Genomic DNA, 17,921 nt, shown 5'->3' with positions numbered 1-17,921 from the left:
GTGTGTGTGTGTGTGTGTGTGTGTGTGTGCGCCGTCATCTTTTGGATAAGATGTCTTCAGCAATCAGTCTTGTTGTAGTGGAAAGAGGCCAGTGTGTTTGATTGGAGGGTCACTTTATACATCAAAGGGCCTACTCTTATTTCACATAGTCAACACGACAGTCACTCTCATTTTCTCCTTGTGTTTGTTGTCCTTATCTCTTTCTTATTCTGTCTCTCCTTGCATCTTCTCTGCTTCTCTTAAGAGCTCAGCAATCTCCCTGAATCAAGATGTTTTTACTGATTTTCCAACACTAACAATGTGCTATCATGTTCAGCTGGAAAAGAGGCGCTCTGCTGAGAGAGCAGGGTTAAAAAGCTGTGTGTAAGTGCATTTTAATGGATGTGCGAGACAGAGAGGTTGAAGTACAGCAGTAAGTCTGACGGTTGGTTGTGGCATTTTCTGAAGTAATATTTTTTTGTATTTCTTCCCCTTTTGTTTTTTCCCTCTGTCCTCGGTTTCTGCTTTCGACATTCATTTTCTCTTCTTATACTCTTCCCTAAGCAGCGTCGTACAATAAGGATGTTAATAATGCTAATATGAAATGGACACATCTTGTTTTAAGTTTCTTTTGTGTCTTATTTTTCTGCAGGTTTTGCTCTTAATCTGTTTCCAATCCATCCCTTTGTCTCTTTTTCACCAACACATATTTCCTCCATCACCTGTTCCCTCCACCTGTCTCCCTCTCACCATCTTGTCTCTCTCCTCGTAGCCCCAGACAGGGTATCATCTCCGACGCTGGCACATGCCACCAGTGACAGTCTGAATATATCCTGGTACCCTCCTGCTCACTCCAACGGGCCCGGCCCACTCCGCTACAGCCTGCAAATGAGGACATCCCCACAGAGGCCAGTGATAAGGTGAGAGAGGGAGACAGAGAGAGAGAGAGAGCACAATAAATGGACACACACACAGATAAACAAATTTGCACAAAGTTGTCCACAGCTCATGCAAGTGGTCTGAGAAAAGCACATCTGATATGAAACAGCAGTAAGAGAATGACTCACACGTACAACACTCTCAAATCCACATCACATATATTCACCTTAAGAAGGGAGCATGCACATATGCATGCACATGTACATACAAAGGGGTGCATTATACAGCACAGCTGAATATGTCACATCAATATGACAGACCATCAGAAAAAAAAGAGAGGGAATGAGGTGGAGAGACGGGGGTAGAGTCAAAAAGACAAAAAATCAGAGACGGGGCATAGGGAGAAGAAAGAGAAAATGTGATAGAATAAAAAGAGAGAGAGGGTGTGCATCTGATATGTATTCATTACATGCTTCCTGACAACAAATTGCAATTTAATCCAAGAAGAGGAGGCTCTCATTCTGTGGTAATAAATAAATGACTAGCTACATGTATTATATATCAGACAGCCATGCCCTCCTCCTCTTCTGCTATGGAAATCTCATTGTTCCCTGATTTATTCATTCATTCATCCCTTCTATCTATCTGATGCTAAATGGTCAACGGTCCCTCATTTATGACAATATTCTTTTACTTTGTCCTAGATTCTTTTGTATGATTATATGACATGGGATCAGGTATGACATGGGGATAAGATAAAAAAAAGCTTTGAAAATATTGTACATGTATCCAAGATAGTCACTGGTCTGATATCATATTAAATGTTTCTCTTGACTTTGATAATGTCACGCTTAAAATAAGATTAAGAAAGAACTCACAGGAACATATTAAACAGATACAATATATTTTATTGCAATGAGCATCTTCTGTCTTATGTGAGATGTAATGTGGACAAAGCTGTTCTTTACAGCAAATCTTTTATTACTGAATACTAAAGAAATACTCTGTGGTTGTTCACTTCTTTTGTCATCTTTGTTTCCTTTTCTTTCACCGCTGACCAAGTTCTCACACCAGTCATGGAAACGACGTTGCATTTACGCTATAAAATGGCTAACTTACATTGTCAAACTAATATTGGGATCAGTTCTATATTTAATCTAATCTATGTACTGTAATTTGGCATGAAAGAACAAAAAATGGTTAACCCTAACCCTTGCTAAATCCTGAATAATATATTTTTTTAATAAAATCACAGCCATGGCCTTGATCAATTTCACCCATAGCTATGGTAAAGTAGTGGTCACAAACGACCTTCAAGTTATAATAACGTATTTTCTTTTCAGTATAAAAATGAATCTACTCTGAAATTGAATAATACACATACACACCACATGTTGGTCAGATTGGTTCTAGTGGTCTGTGTTTGACCACCTGTTCGATTCCTCACCAGCACATTTTGATCAATTGTGTGTCTACGCATGTATTTATGCTTGTGTCCATCTATTCCTAGGCTTGTAGAGAATGCAACAGACACCTTTTCCTACCATGTGGAGGGCCTGTTGCCGTACACTCAGTACCTGTTCAGAGTGGTGGTTTCACACACACATGGGCAGACAGCGGGACCCTGGGCAACCCTGCACACTGCAGAGGACAGTAAGTACAGTACTGTTTACACATTTACACATCTGTTCCTGTGCACTCTCATGATGCAAAAACTTCAAAATGGAAAAGCCTCTAATCAATAACAATGAAAAGAAGACATGAATTGTTCCCCTGTTGGTCATGAACAGACTTGTTGTTGCATTAGAGAAGGTCTCATTGCTGCTGTTCTATAGCCTCTCTGTTGGCAGTGGTTGGTGGTGATGTGTTTTCATACTCACTTGTGCTGCTCATGTCAGTAGTCCAGCAGAGTTTTGCAAGTGACTGGGTGGCAGCTGGCTGCCAGCAGCTGTTTGCTAGTTGGCCTCTGCCGTCACTTGGCCGTCAGTACTGCTGAGTCAAAATTAAACTTAAGGAGTCTGACTCTGACAGATCTTCTGATATTAGGTGATAATGTAAACAATACCCTCGAACATTAAACATAAGGCCTGTGGTGTGGAAGAACATACCCTCTGCCCAGTTTTCTTTTATTCCCTGGATGCCTCTGTGGTTTTATTCTATAATAATAAAATAATAAGTGCATTCATTTCTTAATGTTAATGGAACTGCTCAATGTGATTGAGACAATGAGGATGAGAAACTGCTACAGAACGTACTTAAAATGAAGAATGTGAAGGAAACATGGGCACAAGCAAGATGGAGGGAAACACAGTGACAGAGTGAGATTTGCATACTGTAAGGTGTGTGTCTGTGTGTGAGTGACCTAGCCAGTGTCATTGTGGGCTAATTGCAGTAATAGAATCATATTAGCCACTGGAACAGCCTCCTCAGTGCAAAGTTATAAATTAATTAGTACCACGCTATTATCACATACATTATCATTAAGCAGCTGAGATTTGCATACATTGGATACATGCACATGTGTACACACACACACACACACACACACACACACATACACACAGAAATGTGTTCGTACACATATATGTATACATACACTTTTCATACAGTGACACACACTGAAGCCAGCACAAACCTATTCAGACACACACAACTGCAGACATTTAGGATGCATTAAATTATGGCCCTGTGCTTTTCTCTTTGCTATGCAGATTTGAATTCCCTCCAGCAAACACACACAGACACATAGACACACATTCTCTAAAACAATGGGCTTTTATAACACCCTTTCTCCATGTACTTGACAATTATAGATAAGGTGGACAATATTTGTGTTTTTGTTTGTGTGTACACCTGTGTTGATGTGGGGTTGAAAACGTGCAACTCCTCTCTCTGTCTACTTGTATGTGTGCGGACTGTAATAGATGTGTCCATTCGATCACTCTGTACCCCATCATTCAAACCCCAGCTTCCTCTTTCTCATCTTTCTGCCGCTCTCTCTCACACACACACACACACACACACACACACACACACACACACACACACACACACACACATACACAGACATATACACACTGAGAACATGTGTCCAACACACACACCTCCTTGTCCTGCTTATCAATCACACACCTTCTCATCCTCACAAGCAATAACACACAGTCATGAAGTTTCATGCAGACAAAGTACCTGCTTCCTCTCTATTTAACTGGAAGTGAACTGGCCAGGTTGAAGTTGAAAAAGTCGAGAAAACAAGACAAAGCAACTAATCAATCAGTATTAATAAATAAAATGTTGTCTGAAAGTACCGACCTGTGACAGTGAACATTTGTTTTATCATTAAAATACAGAAACACAGGGCAGGTGGTGTCATGTTTGGTACACAGTCATCCCTGTTCACAGCTCCCTGTGTAATAATCATCCATCCAATCCATTCATGTACCAACAGCATTGTTAAAGTGTGAAAATGTCATTTTAAATTATTTTAAAGTAGGCATTGAAATTTCTTTCACCATAATAATAGAATACATGATAGGTGTGGAGCCTTGTAATAAGAAGGGATTTAAACCTGTGATGGGAGACAGCCAAATGTAGCCAGTCTGGATTTTCCTAACATTGATGTGTAATTTGTCACCATAAACCCGTCCTCTCATCATCCTGGCAGTGACAGGAAAAGCTGCATTCTCCTCCTAATCTCCTCTCCCCACCTCTACAAAAAATGACAACCTTAGCAGCCACTCGTACATTTCATTCAGTGTGATTTCATGTACAGTATGTTAAGGCCACTGCTTATTATGTGATTGCTGTCTTACTGTAGGGGCAGCTACACATAAAGAGTTCACTCGCAAACATAAGTACATAAAATCTTAACTTGGCAATAAACCTAAGCATTCATTCACATAAACTCGCGCACACACATTCATATATATGATGAAATGGCATACAGTATACGGTAGATCATTTTTTATAGTGTAGTGGGCCTTCGGGTTTTACCTTTTTTGAGGAGATCCCCCTAACTTGATCTGTGTGTATATGTGTGAGCTGTAACCTTGCAAGGTTTCTACATTGTTACAGAACTGTACATGTAAGACCTTCATTAATAATATGGATCCAAGTGCATATTCTCTTTTATTAATTCAGCCCCCTCTGTGGTTCCCTGTGCATTTATATAGTTTTCTTTTCTCTGTCCTTCTCAAACTGTCATACCTCTTTCTCATACTTTCTCGTTCTGTCTTTGCACAATGTGTTTCACCTCCTCTGTTTGACAGACTAGCCTCTTGACTATTTAGAGAGAGAAGGGAGAAAAATAGAAAAGAAGATAAAGAATGAGGAGGAAAAGAGAGAGAAGAAAAATAAAGGAAGCAAAAAGGTAAAATGAGGAATTGAGAAAAAAGAAGAGAGGATGTGGCTAATGACAGAACAGAGAAAGAGAGACCCATGCTTCCTCCTTTCCTTTTTATCATTCCATTAAAGTTTTATATCCATCTTTTTAATGTAATTTGGTCCCTATGAATTCCTGCCGCTGCAGAACAGACAGACGGCTCCTGTGAACATAAACTCTAGCCGTGTTGGACAGCTCCCTTTCCTCTGTCTACTCCCATGTTCACACCAGCTAAGTGATCTAAGAGAGAGAGAGAGAGAGAAAATGTGTGTGCGTGTCTTTTCTCTTAGAAAACTGCATGTATGTGTGCTACAGAGTGTTATAGAGAGTATGAATAAAGCACTGTTTTGACAAAGTGATCTCAAGCAGTCTTAGAAAGTGTGTGCACGTATGTGTGTGTGCATGTGTAAGAGAGAGCATTAAAGAATCACTGTTTTACCAAACTGAAATTAAAGCAGGGTGAGAAAGGAGAACATGGGACAGAGATGAGGTTAGAGGTAATGACAGAACACAAAGAATTCATGTTATTTAATGAATGAGTGACTGCATTAATAAATTAATACTCTACCTTATTTCCCGCATTCATTTTACTTGGCTCTCTCAAGGAAATGTGGAAGTGATGTGAGCATAATCCCACTATTATTCGTCATATTACAAGATAACTAAAATATTAGAATATATTATATACAGTGCACTGATTACAGTATCTTAACATTGATTTACATGTTCACTTTCTCAAATAAGAACTCCCAGCGGTTCACAATTACATGTGGTTATGGTTTTTAATTGTTTAACTAATTAGTCATTAGTTGGCAACTTTTAGTTTGCTCCATCTAATGCAGGATTCACCAGGAGATGTTTGAATTTAATAAACCACTACAAATAGTCAGAGTCTAAAAAGGATGTTGAATATTTTGAATGAGTGACATTTCAAAGGTATCATGATGGTTTTTGTTACTTAAAGGCTAATGCTCATCTCACATACTCATGATTTTATGGATACAAATCAAGTTCATGACCTTGGTCATACATCATCCTCTTTCTCACTGTCTCTTCAGTGTCTTCTAAAGCAGCAATGACATTAAGTAATCTGCAGAAAAAGTAAAGATATGAAATGCAATGTAAATTCCCACCGTATTGCTTGTCACGTTTTGACACCGTGTCGTAAGCATCTTGATAACAGTAAAGCTCAGCGTTTGTCCTCATTATGACTCCTAGGAGCCTTGACTCACCTTCAAAAGCCCAGTCAACCACACACACACACATGCACGCACACACACACACCCACAAATACATACACATACACGAACAGAACCCTGCACAAGGCTAAAAATAATACCCTTCCTCTTGTCTTCACATGGATACACATAGATGTACACAGTTAAATATATACAGATGGACCCTGACCTACACACACACACACACAGAAATATGCACAACAAGCTGCATACAATGTATATCCACAGAGGTACACATGCATACACAGAAACACACACACACACACACACACTGCTTCCTCCCCCTCTCGCAGCCCTTGTCAGTTGATTGTGTTATTACTATGCTAACCAAATCCTTATAAATGTGATTTAAAGCTTGGCGGCCCTGCACTCCTGTTTTAGCTTTCTGCTACTGTGTTTTACTGGCGCGAGGAGGAGTATGGGTGGGAGGTGTGGAGGGAGGGATGAAGGAGAGGGGGAAGAAAGAGGGAAAGGCATGGGGATTGAAAAGGTGGGAGAGGCAGGGGAGACAGAAAAGGTGAAAGGGTATGGGAGACAAGAGGAAAGATGACCGCTTGGGATGAGAGATGGAAAAATGGAAGAGGTGAGCAGGAGGGAGAGGAAGAGGAAAAGGTGGATAAAGAGTCAGGAAACCGGAGAGAGCGGTTGCAACGCATTCCCTTAACTCTCGTTCCCTCCTATCCAGAGAGCAGTAAAGCGTCAGTAAAATAAAAAAAAAAGGAAAAAAGCATCACCTGCATCTTAAATGAAAATTTCAATTGAAAAACTTAACAGCCCTTCAAATTGCAGAATTTTACACGCGCCAGTAAAGCCTAAATAACACTCAACACTTAGAGGGAGGGGGATGGGGGAAGGTAGGAGAGAGGGAATGAGGGAGGAATGGGGGGTAACAACGGGGGTTATTTTGGTTGGTTGATGGGGCCTGGATCAAGGTGACTGGTTTGTCTTTTGTGGTGAAATTAATTGCAGTTTGGGACTTCCTGTCTCTGTCCCTCTCTGTGTGTGCACCTCTCATGGCTGTAGTTGGAGTGGACATTATTGTGACCAGAGACGACAAAGAGAGGCAGGCAAGAATATTGTCAAATAATCCAGAGGGATGCAGAACGTAAAAAAATTAGACAAACAGGTAGAAGAGAGACACCCCAACCCTCGGCAAAGATGAACGAGCGTGCAGCGAGGCATGGAGAGAGGCCGGCAGACAAGCACAGAGGCAGACAGGGGGACGGGCTCCTTGGTTATTCGTGGGGTTCAGTGGACCTTTGGTGGTAATTGAATCAGTGTGAGTGCTGAGTAGAGCTAGCATAAAAACCTGTTAACCCAAAAGGTCAACTCTCTGCATTGTTTATTTAGCAGGGAGCCTGGAGAGAGAGAGAGAGAGAGAGGGAGAGAGGGAGCAAGAGAGAGAGAGAGAGACAGCGACACAAAGCACAAATAAGAGAGAGAGAAAATGAAAGAGAGAGGGGTGATGGGGGAAGAGGGAGGGAAGGGGTCAGAAAAAGGAACGAAGAAGAAGGAAGAGACAGATAGAGAGAAGGAAAGATGTGTTGTTGGCGGCACCATTTGTGATCTGTAAAATCAGCCAAGCTTTACATCACCATTTTACATTGTTGTTTATTTGTTCGGGAGGAAAATATGTGTGTGCATGTGTGTGTGCGCGTGTGTGTGTGGCATAGTAATTCATTTTTGTCCCTTTTACTGGTGATGTGTATCCCTGTGTCTAATTGTAAGATTATATTATATCTATGCATGTTTGTTTACACATTTTAAAACTCAATGCAAGTCTTTTTTGTGTCAGCTTTTCATAGAACATGACGTAGTTCTTCTGATAAATGATCAGATTTAGATGTTTTAAAAAGAAATGTGGTCTTTTAAAAAGGGTTTTAATTGTTCTTAACATCAGACCAGGAGTCATTTTAAACTTTTAGTAGATTGAGGACATCCTGGGTCAAACACTGAACATTATTCGTTGTCCCCTCAGTGTCTGTGAGGTGAATCAGTTAGTTGATCACTTGAAAAATCTGCACATATTGCGCGCACACAACTGTTGTGTCACATGCCCGCATACTTACTGACAGGCACATACATAATGCCTGAACTCTCTACGTCTAATACAGTCATGCACACATTCTCTCATCCTCTGTCAATCTCTGTCTCTTTCTGTCTCTCCCTTACCTACTACGCGCACACACACACACACACACGCATACACACAAACCACACCGCCATCTGGGAAAGCCGTTAGCGGTTAGCGGTAGCACTTAGCGACGCAGCACGCTCCCTCAGTCCGCTCAGTCACCTTGATCTGCTTGCCCTTCACACAGCACCATTACTGCTATACTGCATCACTGTGGGTGTGGGCTTGAGTGAGTGTGCGTTAGAAGAAGTGTGTGTCTATGTATATGGACATGCATCTGTGTGTGTGTCCATTATAGAGCAGTACTGTGGGATGTAAATGCCGGGGGAGGAAGGGGGGGAGGGGGCATTACCTTCAAATGAGTTACCATGCAGTGAAATATTCCTCTGACTAGTCTTGTGTAGGTTCCTGCATGAACATGTGCAAGTCATGTGACGTGTGTGTGTGCCCCTGTGGTCTTCTGATGTGCATCTCTGTCGGCCTGCATACTTTTATTAGTAGTTAGGATTATTTTCTTTTCTGGACATGAGAAGTTAAGGAGCTCCCAGGCAATGAAAATATCTGTGAATGTGAAAACACATTGGACCCCGACCCTGTGTGACACACTGCACGCACCTCACCTCCATCACCTGAGTTCCCTTCGTACAGTAAAGGTGCACAGTCTCGCACTCAAACAGTCACAGGTTCTGCATAAATCCATAAATACAATCTTGGGTTGCTTGAGGAAAAATTGAGAAAGAAAGAGAGTTTCCATGTTAATCCCTTGAATGGGGAAGGCAGAATCACGCTTTGTCCTTCTGATGTCATTCTTGATGTCAAATAATTCTTCAATTCGTCAAATCCTCTCTTATCACTGTTATTTCTTATTCCTTTATAAGCAAACATGCATATTTATCTTTCGCTTTTTTCACCTTTCCCTCTCTTCATCACTGTCCGCAGGTCCAGGACCAGTCGACAGCCCCACTCTATCAGGGCTGCACCCTCGAAGTGCAACAGTTACCTGGGTTCCTCCATCGCGACCCAATGGCATTATCAACACTTACACCCTCTTTCTTTGGCCCGGATGTGTCTCCTCATCAGATTCCAGCTCAGACAAGACCGTCAGCTCCTGTATAGATCCTACCTCAGGCCCATCGCCCAACACTGCACACCTGAGTTCAGATCCTAGCCTCAGACCGACATCCCGCCCTACCCCTCCTGGCTCAGGCCACATCTCCATGTCTACTTTCAGCTCAAACACAATCCAAAGCACTAGACCCAACCCTGCTCCTAAACCTTTCTCTAGCTTGAGGCCTGTTATTGCAGAATACAATAACACAAGCCAAGGCCCCACTTCGCTTTCACTCCACCACAGTAAACACAGTACTACCAGTGTGAGCCCAAGTCCCGGCCTTTTAGTCTATACGCCACACTATAATGCAACTAGTGTCAACACTGAACCACTTTTAGCACAAGACCACTCCCAAAGCCCCATATCCAGTTCCTTTAGTGAAGACGCAGACTTGAATTCATCCCCTCTGTTTGTAACTGTGCCTGGGAACACCACGAACTACACTTTCCTCGACTTACTCCCATACCACACCTACAGCTTACAGGTACTACATAGTGTAGTGATGTATATAGATATATGTAATGTAATATATTAGAGTAATAATGGTAGATAATAGCTGACAGTCAATAGATGACATTCTGGTAGAATACACAACTTTATTGTACAAAACAAAATATTTAAAAAATAATAATTGTCAATACAAATTATAATATTGTAGTGACACAATGTTTCTCTCATTTTATGGTCTAGTTATATAATTAAAACATGAAAGGGGCACTTAACCCAAAATCGATAATTCACCAATTTTCTACTCACCGCCATGCCAAGGAGGGGTTCGAAGACATCAAGGCTAAAAACAGAGATCAAATAATTTTTTTCATTATCGCGACTTCAGGACACTTGGGTCAGTACGGACGAGCAGTATGGAGGTATTTTGATGTTTCATAGTGTGTGTTTTGGACGATTCAAAAGTGAGAACAATCCGCCGCCATTATATGAAAATCTGTTGCCAGCCAGACCCCCTCTGGAACCCCAAAAGCGTTTTGATAACTATGAAAGTTCTCCGAACCCTTCCTTGGCATGACGGTGAGTAGAAAATTAGTGAATTATCGATTTTGGGTTAAGTATGCCTTTAACTAGAATTTGTTTTTTTTCCATTTGAATAATAAGCTTGCATGATGATCTTGAAAAATGATCATGGTAGTTGAAGTTGCAACAATTAGAAGTGATAACATAAAAAAAAAACACTTGTCACCTTATGGTCTTGTAAAATTGTTCTCCACTATCCTAGGTGGAAGCGTGCACCAGCGTGGGTTGTTCAGTGTCCGGGATGTCTCAACAGTTCCGTACCCCCCCTGCTCCTCCCCAAGGGGTTCCTGCACCTCACCTTTACTCTGACACACCCACCTCTGTTCTCTTGTCCTGGGGTGCACCACAGTTGAGCAATGGACCACTGGATCGGTGAGAGATGATTGCAATGCATGCACTTCAATCCCTGGGTGACTCTCATATCTGTATGTAATTATCTTTTTATTTTCTACTGTGTATTGTACCCGGGGTAGGTGGCTGATTGAGCGTAGAGTAGCTGGGACCAAACAAGTCTCTACAGTGGGCCATCTCCCACCAGACCCCCCGCCTCTTTCCTTTCTGGACTCTTCATCAGCTCTCAGTCCTTGGACTACCTACCAGTATCGACTGGTGCTCCATAACCTGGCTGGCAACACCACAGGTAAGACCATAATGAATTGTTAACTGAGGTACTATCAATCAATATACATACACTGGTAATTCACCACTTTATAACAAAGTTAAAGTTGAATGCAAATTGTTATATACTTGCAGGACCCTGGGTCAGCATCACCACGAGACCTTCTCGCCCAGCTGGCCTCAGTCCACCAAGGGTGAAGGTCTTGGGACCAGAGGCATTTCAAGTAAGATGATTTTTTAAAAACTAAAAAACAGAAAGATTAAATAGAACACATTAATTGGGCACTGAGAGTTAATTGAATATTTCCTGATACAATTTAACGTTAGAAGGTGTCAAATACTCAGAGTGAGTGTGTTGGCCTCATAAAGTGTTTAAGTTTCTTGACAAAATATACAAAATATAAAATGCAAAGAGAGTCACCTCAGTCACTCTGGATTTGACAGAAGTGTGGAGTAGAAAAGACAAAGCAATGTCACACTGATTCTTCTGTCTTTCCCTTTTGGGATTTAATGAGAAAGAAAAACATTCAACTCAAGGTCCCCTTCAGAAAATGGGTGGGGCTATGACCCTGTCTGCAGCAGCTTCCTTCCTGTCGGCCATTTTGAAGGAGGGGCCAGAGTTAAATTCCAGCACTAGCTAATCCCACATCAAGGCCTATCAGTGAAAGCCTCTGAAACAATATTGTATGCATGTGCATACAGACACACACACACATGGAGACACACACATATTCATGCACTCACAGCCCTGCACTAATGCTAACTGCAGAAAAATGCTAATGCCTGTCATCATTTCAGAACCGCCCCTGTCATCTCTGCAGCAGCACAGCTTTAGGGGTCACAGGTCCGAGGGGGAACTTTTTCCTTCCTGGTTGGTGCTAATTGGACAGACAGGCAGGCCGCTTCCTGGTTACCAATTGACCTTGACAACAGAGAGAGGATTTTGAGTATCTGCCTTCAGTCTTTTTCTGTTTTCTCCTTCAGTGAATGTATCACTCCCTCCTCAATGGGTTATTGACTATGTCACTATTACCCTGTTTAAAATATATTTTCCATTAGCTCATTTTGTTATCTTTTGTGGCAAGGCACCCACCATGCTTTTATAGTAAAATGAGACCAACACAAAATAGATTTTTTGAGGTACACTCACTTTCCTACTGCAGACACTTAACCAGTGCTCAAATAACTGGATCTGTGATATCCACCTAATTATTTCACCACCAATTAGAGAAAACTAAAAGATTTCAGACTTAGTCCTGATGGTATAAATTCACCTTCATGTGTGAATAATAACATCAATACATGAACAAGAATATTTTAGCTGCAGTGACTGGTACTCTCTATACACTTGGACGGTTTCTCTCAGTATAGTAGCATAGATGTTCAAAGCCCAAAACCACATCCTTTCACACACACACACCTATTCTCTTTCACTCTCAACTTTATCATCTGTCTCTCTCTCTCACTCATATACACATAAACACATATACAAATACACACACATACTCTACTGGCCTTAGCCCCAGTGCTCTGTGTCAGCCCAGGGTCTCCGCTGTCTTCACCATCTCCAGATTACATCAGGCTATTCAATCTGTAAATGACTTCCACCACAAAGCACACCCAACACGCACTTTGGGAAATGAGCTACCTAACTCAACATGACCCTGCCCGTGTGTGTGTGTGTATATATGTGTGTGTGTCCTGTATCATCTCATGGTGTCACTTGTTAAATGAATATCAAGGTTGCATAAGAAATAATTATTCTTGACGTTCATTCATAATAGTCTCATCAACGATGACCACTTAATCACCTAAACTCTCAACAAGCTCTTAACTGATCAGTTAATGCACATGACAGTTTGTATAAGTGTGTAAGAGTACACAGTACAGAAACACAGGTGTGTGTGTGTGTGTGTGTATGTGCATGTGTGTGTGCGTGTGCACACGTGCAATTTTTATATTTATATACTCCATACATATGTGTGTGTTTGCATGCGTATTAATGAGCAAAACATTTATTTTATAGATATCTGTGATTCAAATATGCATAGGTGTGTGTGCGTGTGTGTGTGTGTGTGTGCGTGTGTGTGTATTTGTAAGTATGTGTGTGTATTACTATTTGTGTGTGTGCCAGTTCTCTGAAATGCTGACAGACTGAACTGTTTCCAAATCAGATGCAGTGCTCAACAGCAGCAAGCTTTTGTTTTTGCATGCAGCAATTCCATTACCTGCCGCTTTCATTATTTTAGCATGGTGTTTGTGCACGTGCACGCCTTTGCTGTGTGTGTTTGTGTGTACCCTCTTTTAAATGTGATGAAAGGAATCTTCTGCTCAAGTCAAAGTCAGGTTATCTTTCCCCACAAGAGAATTGCCACACACACACACACAGACACACACACAGTGACCATCCCACCGCTGCCACTGTATGTGCACATACCCAGGTGACACACGGATGCTACCTGTGTGGTAGCGCTGATAGCACTCGCATGCATTCACACACTGATTTAGGTGTGTGTTTGCATGTGCACACGCTGCAAACTGTGCACATACAGTACACACACACACATGCACTATGCTATGACTTCCTGGAGTTCATCCATGTAAAAGCTTTCTGCCACCCTCAGTGTGCCGAGAACATTTAGAACACACAGCCAACCAATGAGATGACTTCTCTTGAATGACGATAGGACAGTGAGAGGAATAAATCAACTAAGCCTTTAGTTTTATCTGTACTAGACAGATTTGTCTCAATACCGTACTTGAACAAATGAACAACCCAGAACTTAAATCTAACACACTTATGTTACAGGTCACATGGTCTCCTCCTCTCATTCCTAATGGAGAAATCCACGGCTATGAGATCCGCCTCCCAGAACCTCGGATCTTCCACAAGAGTGGCGACGCATCTGAGCTCAACGTCACAATCACAGACCTCATTCCATACACAAACTACAGTGTTACTGTGCTGGCGTGCTCTACGGGTGGTGGACAAGTTGGAGGGTGCACGGAAAGTCTGCCGACCCCAGCTACCACATTACCCACAAGCCCTCAAGCGCTTTCACCACTGTCAGTTGTGGCAGTCAGTGAGTCTTTCCTGGCCATTTCCTGGCAACCACCAAGCAGGCCAAATGGACCTAACGTCAGGTAACACTGGTATTACACAAACACCACATCACACTCCTTCCCACTCTTCGTTAAAGATTGTGTTTGTGAGTAACTCTTTATTGTAATCACATTATTGTTCTCAGTGGGTGATAACACACTATTATTGAGTCAGTAATTGCTTTATATTTACCAACCCAATAAAAAACTGGGCAATAAGGAACAACAAATTGCTTATTTCAGTGGAAATAGTTTTAATATTCAGAATATGCACCATGTAAAAACACAAAAATCTGCACAAAATGGACATAGTATGAAGTCAGTTGGACAACTTTGTACACGGCAGTAATTGCTCCAAACATGATCCAGTTAGCATTCCCACTATGGATCAGCTGCTTTCAACACATATTGAAACAAAGATTGAATGAATTTAACTAAGCAAAAGAAATGCAGAAATGATTATTAGTTTATCAGCTCTAAAATCCAATGCTAATTATGAAGACCCAATTTTTGTGGACCCCGGTCTGTGTAATCATCATGAGTTTACATAAGTCAACTCTGTGTTTTATTCCACTGGCTACAGTCTATAGTTAGACACCAGACAGCCAAGATTGAAATGTAAAACATGTTGTTATTGAGAGAGACGTTCTGGAGATGTTCAATTGCAGCTGAGAAACTTATGAAAATGAGCACACAGGAACACGTTAACAAGCTGCTAACATGAGTGTCCTGGTAATGAGCTAAGTGTTGTGCATTTTTTAATCAGTGTTTTCTCAGTCCTAATGCACATTCTGGTCCGTTTGTTCTGTCCTGTTCTACTCTGTCGGCGATTAGGCCTAAAATAAAGGTCCATTTTCCTGGCAGACGATTAAAATGCATGAGCCCGTCTCTCTGTTCTGCTCTGCTCAGCTCTGTGTGTTTGTCTAAGTGGGTTGGTTAAAAGGCGGCATTAAGCCCTTCTCTTCTGATTACAGCAAAAATTAGCATCACTGTGGGGAGAGGAAAACACAAACCCTGCAGAAAAAAACAACAGAGGGAGGGGCGTTGGGAGGGAGGGGTGAGATACAGTGAGCGCAAAAGAATAGAGATGATGAAAAACAGCAGAAGAGGAGGAAATGAGTGATAAGAAGAAGACTCAGTTGGAAATTGTGTGTGTAAGAGTTTGTTTGTGTGTGCATCCATATGCAGGCATGTGTGTATTTCCATGAGGATACTGTGCGCTCAACTTGGCGCATTTGTGTACATGTATTGTGTGTTAATGCATTCCTAAACATTCAACTATGTGTGTGTGTGTGTGTGTGTGTGTGTGTGTTTTCTTTTATTCAAAATTCCCCCTCAGATACAAGTTGCTCAGACGTAAAACCCACCAGCCCCTGGCCATCGCCACGGTCCCCACAGTAACAGCCACGTCCCCTCCCCCCTCTGAAGATCTCCATCGCTGGCTCCATGTTTACTCCGGCACCAAATTGTTCTACCAAGATAAAGGCCTAAGCAGGTGAGATTACTGAAATGAGCTCTAGAGCAAACGCCGGCGCCGCAGCAAACCGTGTGTGCAGAGCTGATCGGCGAGCTGCCGCTGATGCCGATCTTTTAATACCGCTCAAAGATACATTAAGCAAATATCCCAAAGAATTAAATTGTTTTTCACACAGCGTCCCCTAATCTCAGTTTGGCACTTGGTGGAAGCTGATTTTTTTCCCCCTCCATGCTTGCTAAACGGCTCTGGCTGTACTCTTTTTGGGTTTGTGTCTCTACTGTGCTTTATTCAAGAAGTAAACTGACAAACATTTGAACGTGTCAGCACTTTTCACTTCACTGGGATTTTTTTTTTAATGGATGTCCAAAGGAGAAGAAGTTCATGAAGAGGCAATTAGTGTTTGTTTAATGTAATAAATCTGCTATGTTGGCAATACCAACTGCAAAGAAAGGGAAATGTTGAGTAATAGAGGGAACAAACAAAGGCAGGCATTACTGAAATTATGATCTTCCTTATCCCACTTACAGAGCAACACTACCATTTCTGTAATTTCTTAATTCAATCAATCTTTTTTTCTTTTTTTTTTGTAGTTATTGTAGTTTTTGTAGTATTTGCACCAGGAGTCCATCTACAGTACAGCAGCATTTTTTTTCCTAACACAAATATTGTCTCTCAACAGATTCACTCGATATGAGTACCAGTTAGTGGTCCATAATGATGTGGGCTTCACCTCAGGAGAGATTGTTACCGCGGTGACCATGGCGGGGGTTCCCCTCCAGCCTCCATCTCTGTCTGCCCACGCTATCAATCACACTGCGGTGCAGGTCAACTGGACACAACCCTGTAAGATCACCCTCTGTCTTAAACACACACACTCAAACACACCGTCTGCACCCAGAGAAGGTCTTTGTTCAGAAATGTTTGGAGCTCAAAGAGTTTTTTCACCCTGACTTAGAGACACACAGTCGTGCTTTTATGACATGATCCTCTCTGGAAATTGTTCTGTCATTTGGAAATGATCAAAAAGCAATAATAGAGAAGTGATGTTGATTATTATTACTATATTTTATTTTCGCTGCGCCGTCACTCCTCTCCCTCTGTCTTTATTCCTCAGCTTTGCAAGACCTGCAAGGAGAAGTGGAATCTTACTTTCTCACAATAGAGTCTCACAAGTCAAGTCAAATCTTGACTTTACCCTCTGAGATCAACTCCACAGTGATACGTGACCTTTGGCCCAGTACCAGTTACCTGCTGTCATTAGCAGTGTTTAACGGAGCACATAATACAACCAAGACAATAGTTAACGTCACCACGGAGGATGGAGGTAAGTGTATGTTTGTGGCATTTTGGACAACTGCTGATTTTAGAAGCTGGTTTATGTATGTATATATATATTTGTGAGGGTGTATGTGTGTATGTGTATGTATCAGTGTGTCATGTACTGTACACAAATTCAATACATCCAAGAGAGGTGTCTGTGTTAATGTGCATTTCTCTGTGTCTTTGGGCTTCACAGGAGATGTTAAACACATCATGTAGTGAGGCATGAAATCAATACAAAGTGTGTGTGTGAGGCAGATTTAAGGTGTTGTAAAATGCTTGTTGGCACGACATGCAAACTGCACACAAAGCCACACACACAATCTGTGTTGTGTGTGTCAAAAATGACAGCAAACATGACTGCTTCCATGTCATTTGCTGTCATGTAATTGCTGTACGTTATGATACAGCTGCTATACATCACATGGGCTTTTTTCAGTGATTTTATGGGATAAAAGTAATTCAAGAAAAAAATCTGTCCTTGATGTTTAAATTAAAAATAGAGAATAACATCATTATGAATAACCCCTTTAAGAGAGCCGCATTTGCTCTTACATCTTTAGCTATCTCTATCTAATTGGTTCATATTTGTAAAAAGAATAACTAACTTATGACTTGCACAATAGTATCCAACTATCATGAGGACTTTTCTT

The 17,921-nt window shown here is 41.5% G+C and overlaps 1 protein-coding gene across 1 annotated transcript in view; it reads left to right on the top strand.

Annotated features, from left to right (window-relative positions):
• Positions 1-17,921, top strand: part of ush2a (Usher syndrome 2A (autosomal recessive, mild)) — a 184,947-nt gene that overhangs the window by 95,960 nt on the left and 71,066 nt on the right. The window contains exons 48-57 of the mRNA XM_085764102.1: positions 752-899; positions 2,369-2,511; positions 9,551-10,206; positions 10,954-11,123; positions 11,225-11,391; positions 11,505-11,593; positions 14,179-14,513; positions 15,811-15,966; positions 16,628-16,791; positions 17,063-17,272. Coding sequence (XP_085620228.1) covers positions 752-899; positions 2,369-2,511; positions 9,551-10,206; positions 10,954-11,123; positions 11,225-11,391; positions 11,505-11,593; positions 14,179-14,513; positions 15,811-15,966; positions 16,628-16,791; positions 17,063-17,272 — 2,238 coding nt within the window. The remainder of the gene's footprint in view (positions 1-751; positions 900-2,368; positions 2,512-9,550; positions 10,207-10,953; positions 11,124-11,224; positions 11,392-11,504; positions 11,594-14,178; positions 14,514-15,810; positions 15,967-16,627; positions 16,792-17,062; positions 17,273-17,921) is intronic.

Source organism: Trachurus japonicus, chromosome 3 (genome assembly GCF_045865225.1).
Source record: "Trachurus japonicus isolate A0001 chromosome 3, Traja_1.0".
Lineage (NCBI taxonomy): Eukaryota > Metazoa > Chordata > Actinopteri > Carangiformes > Carangidae > Trachurus > Trachurus japonicus.
This window is presented reverse-complemented; position numbering and strand designations above follow the sequence as displayed.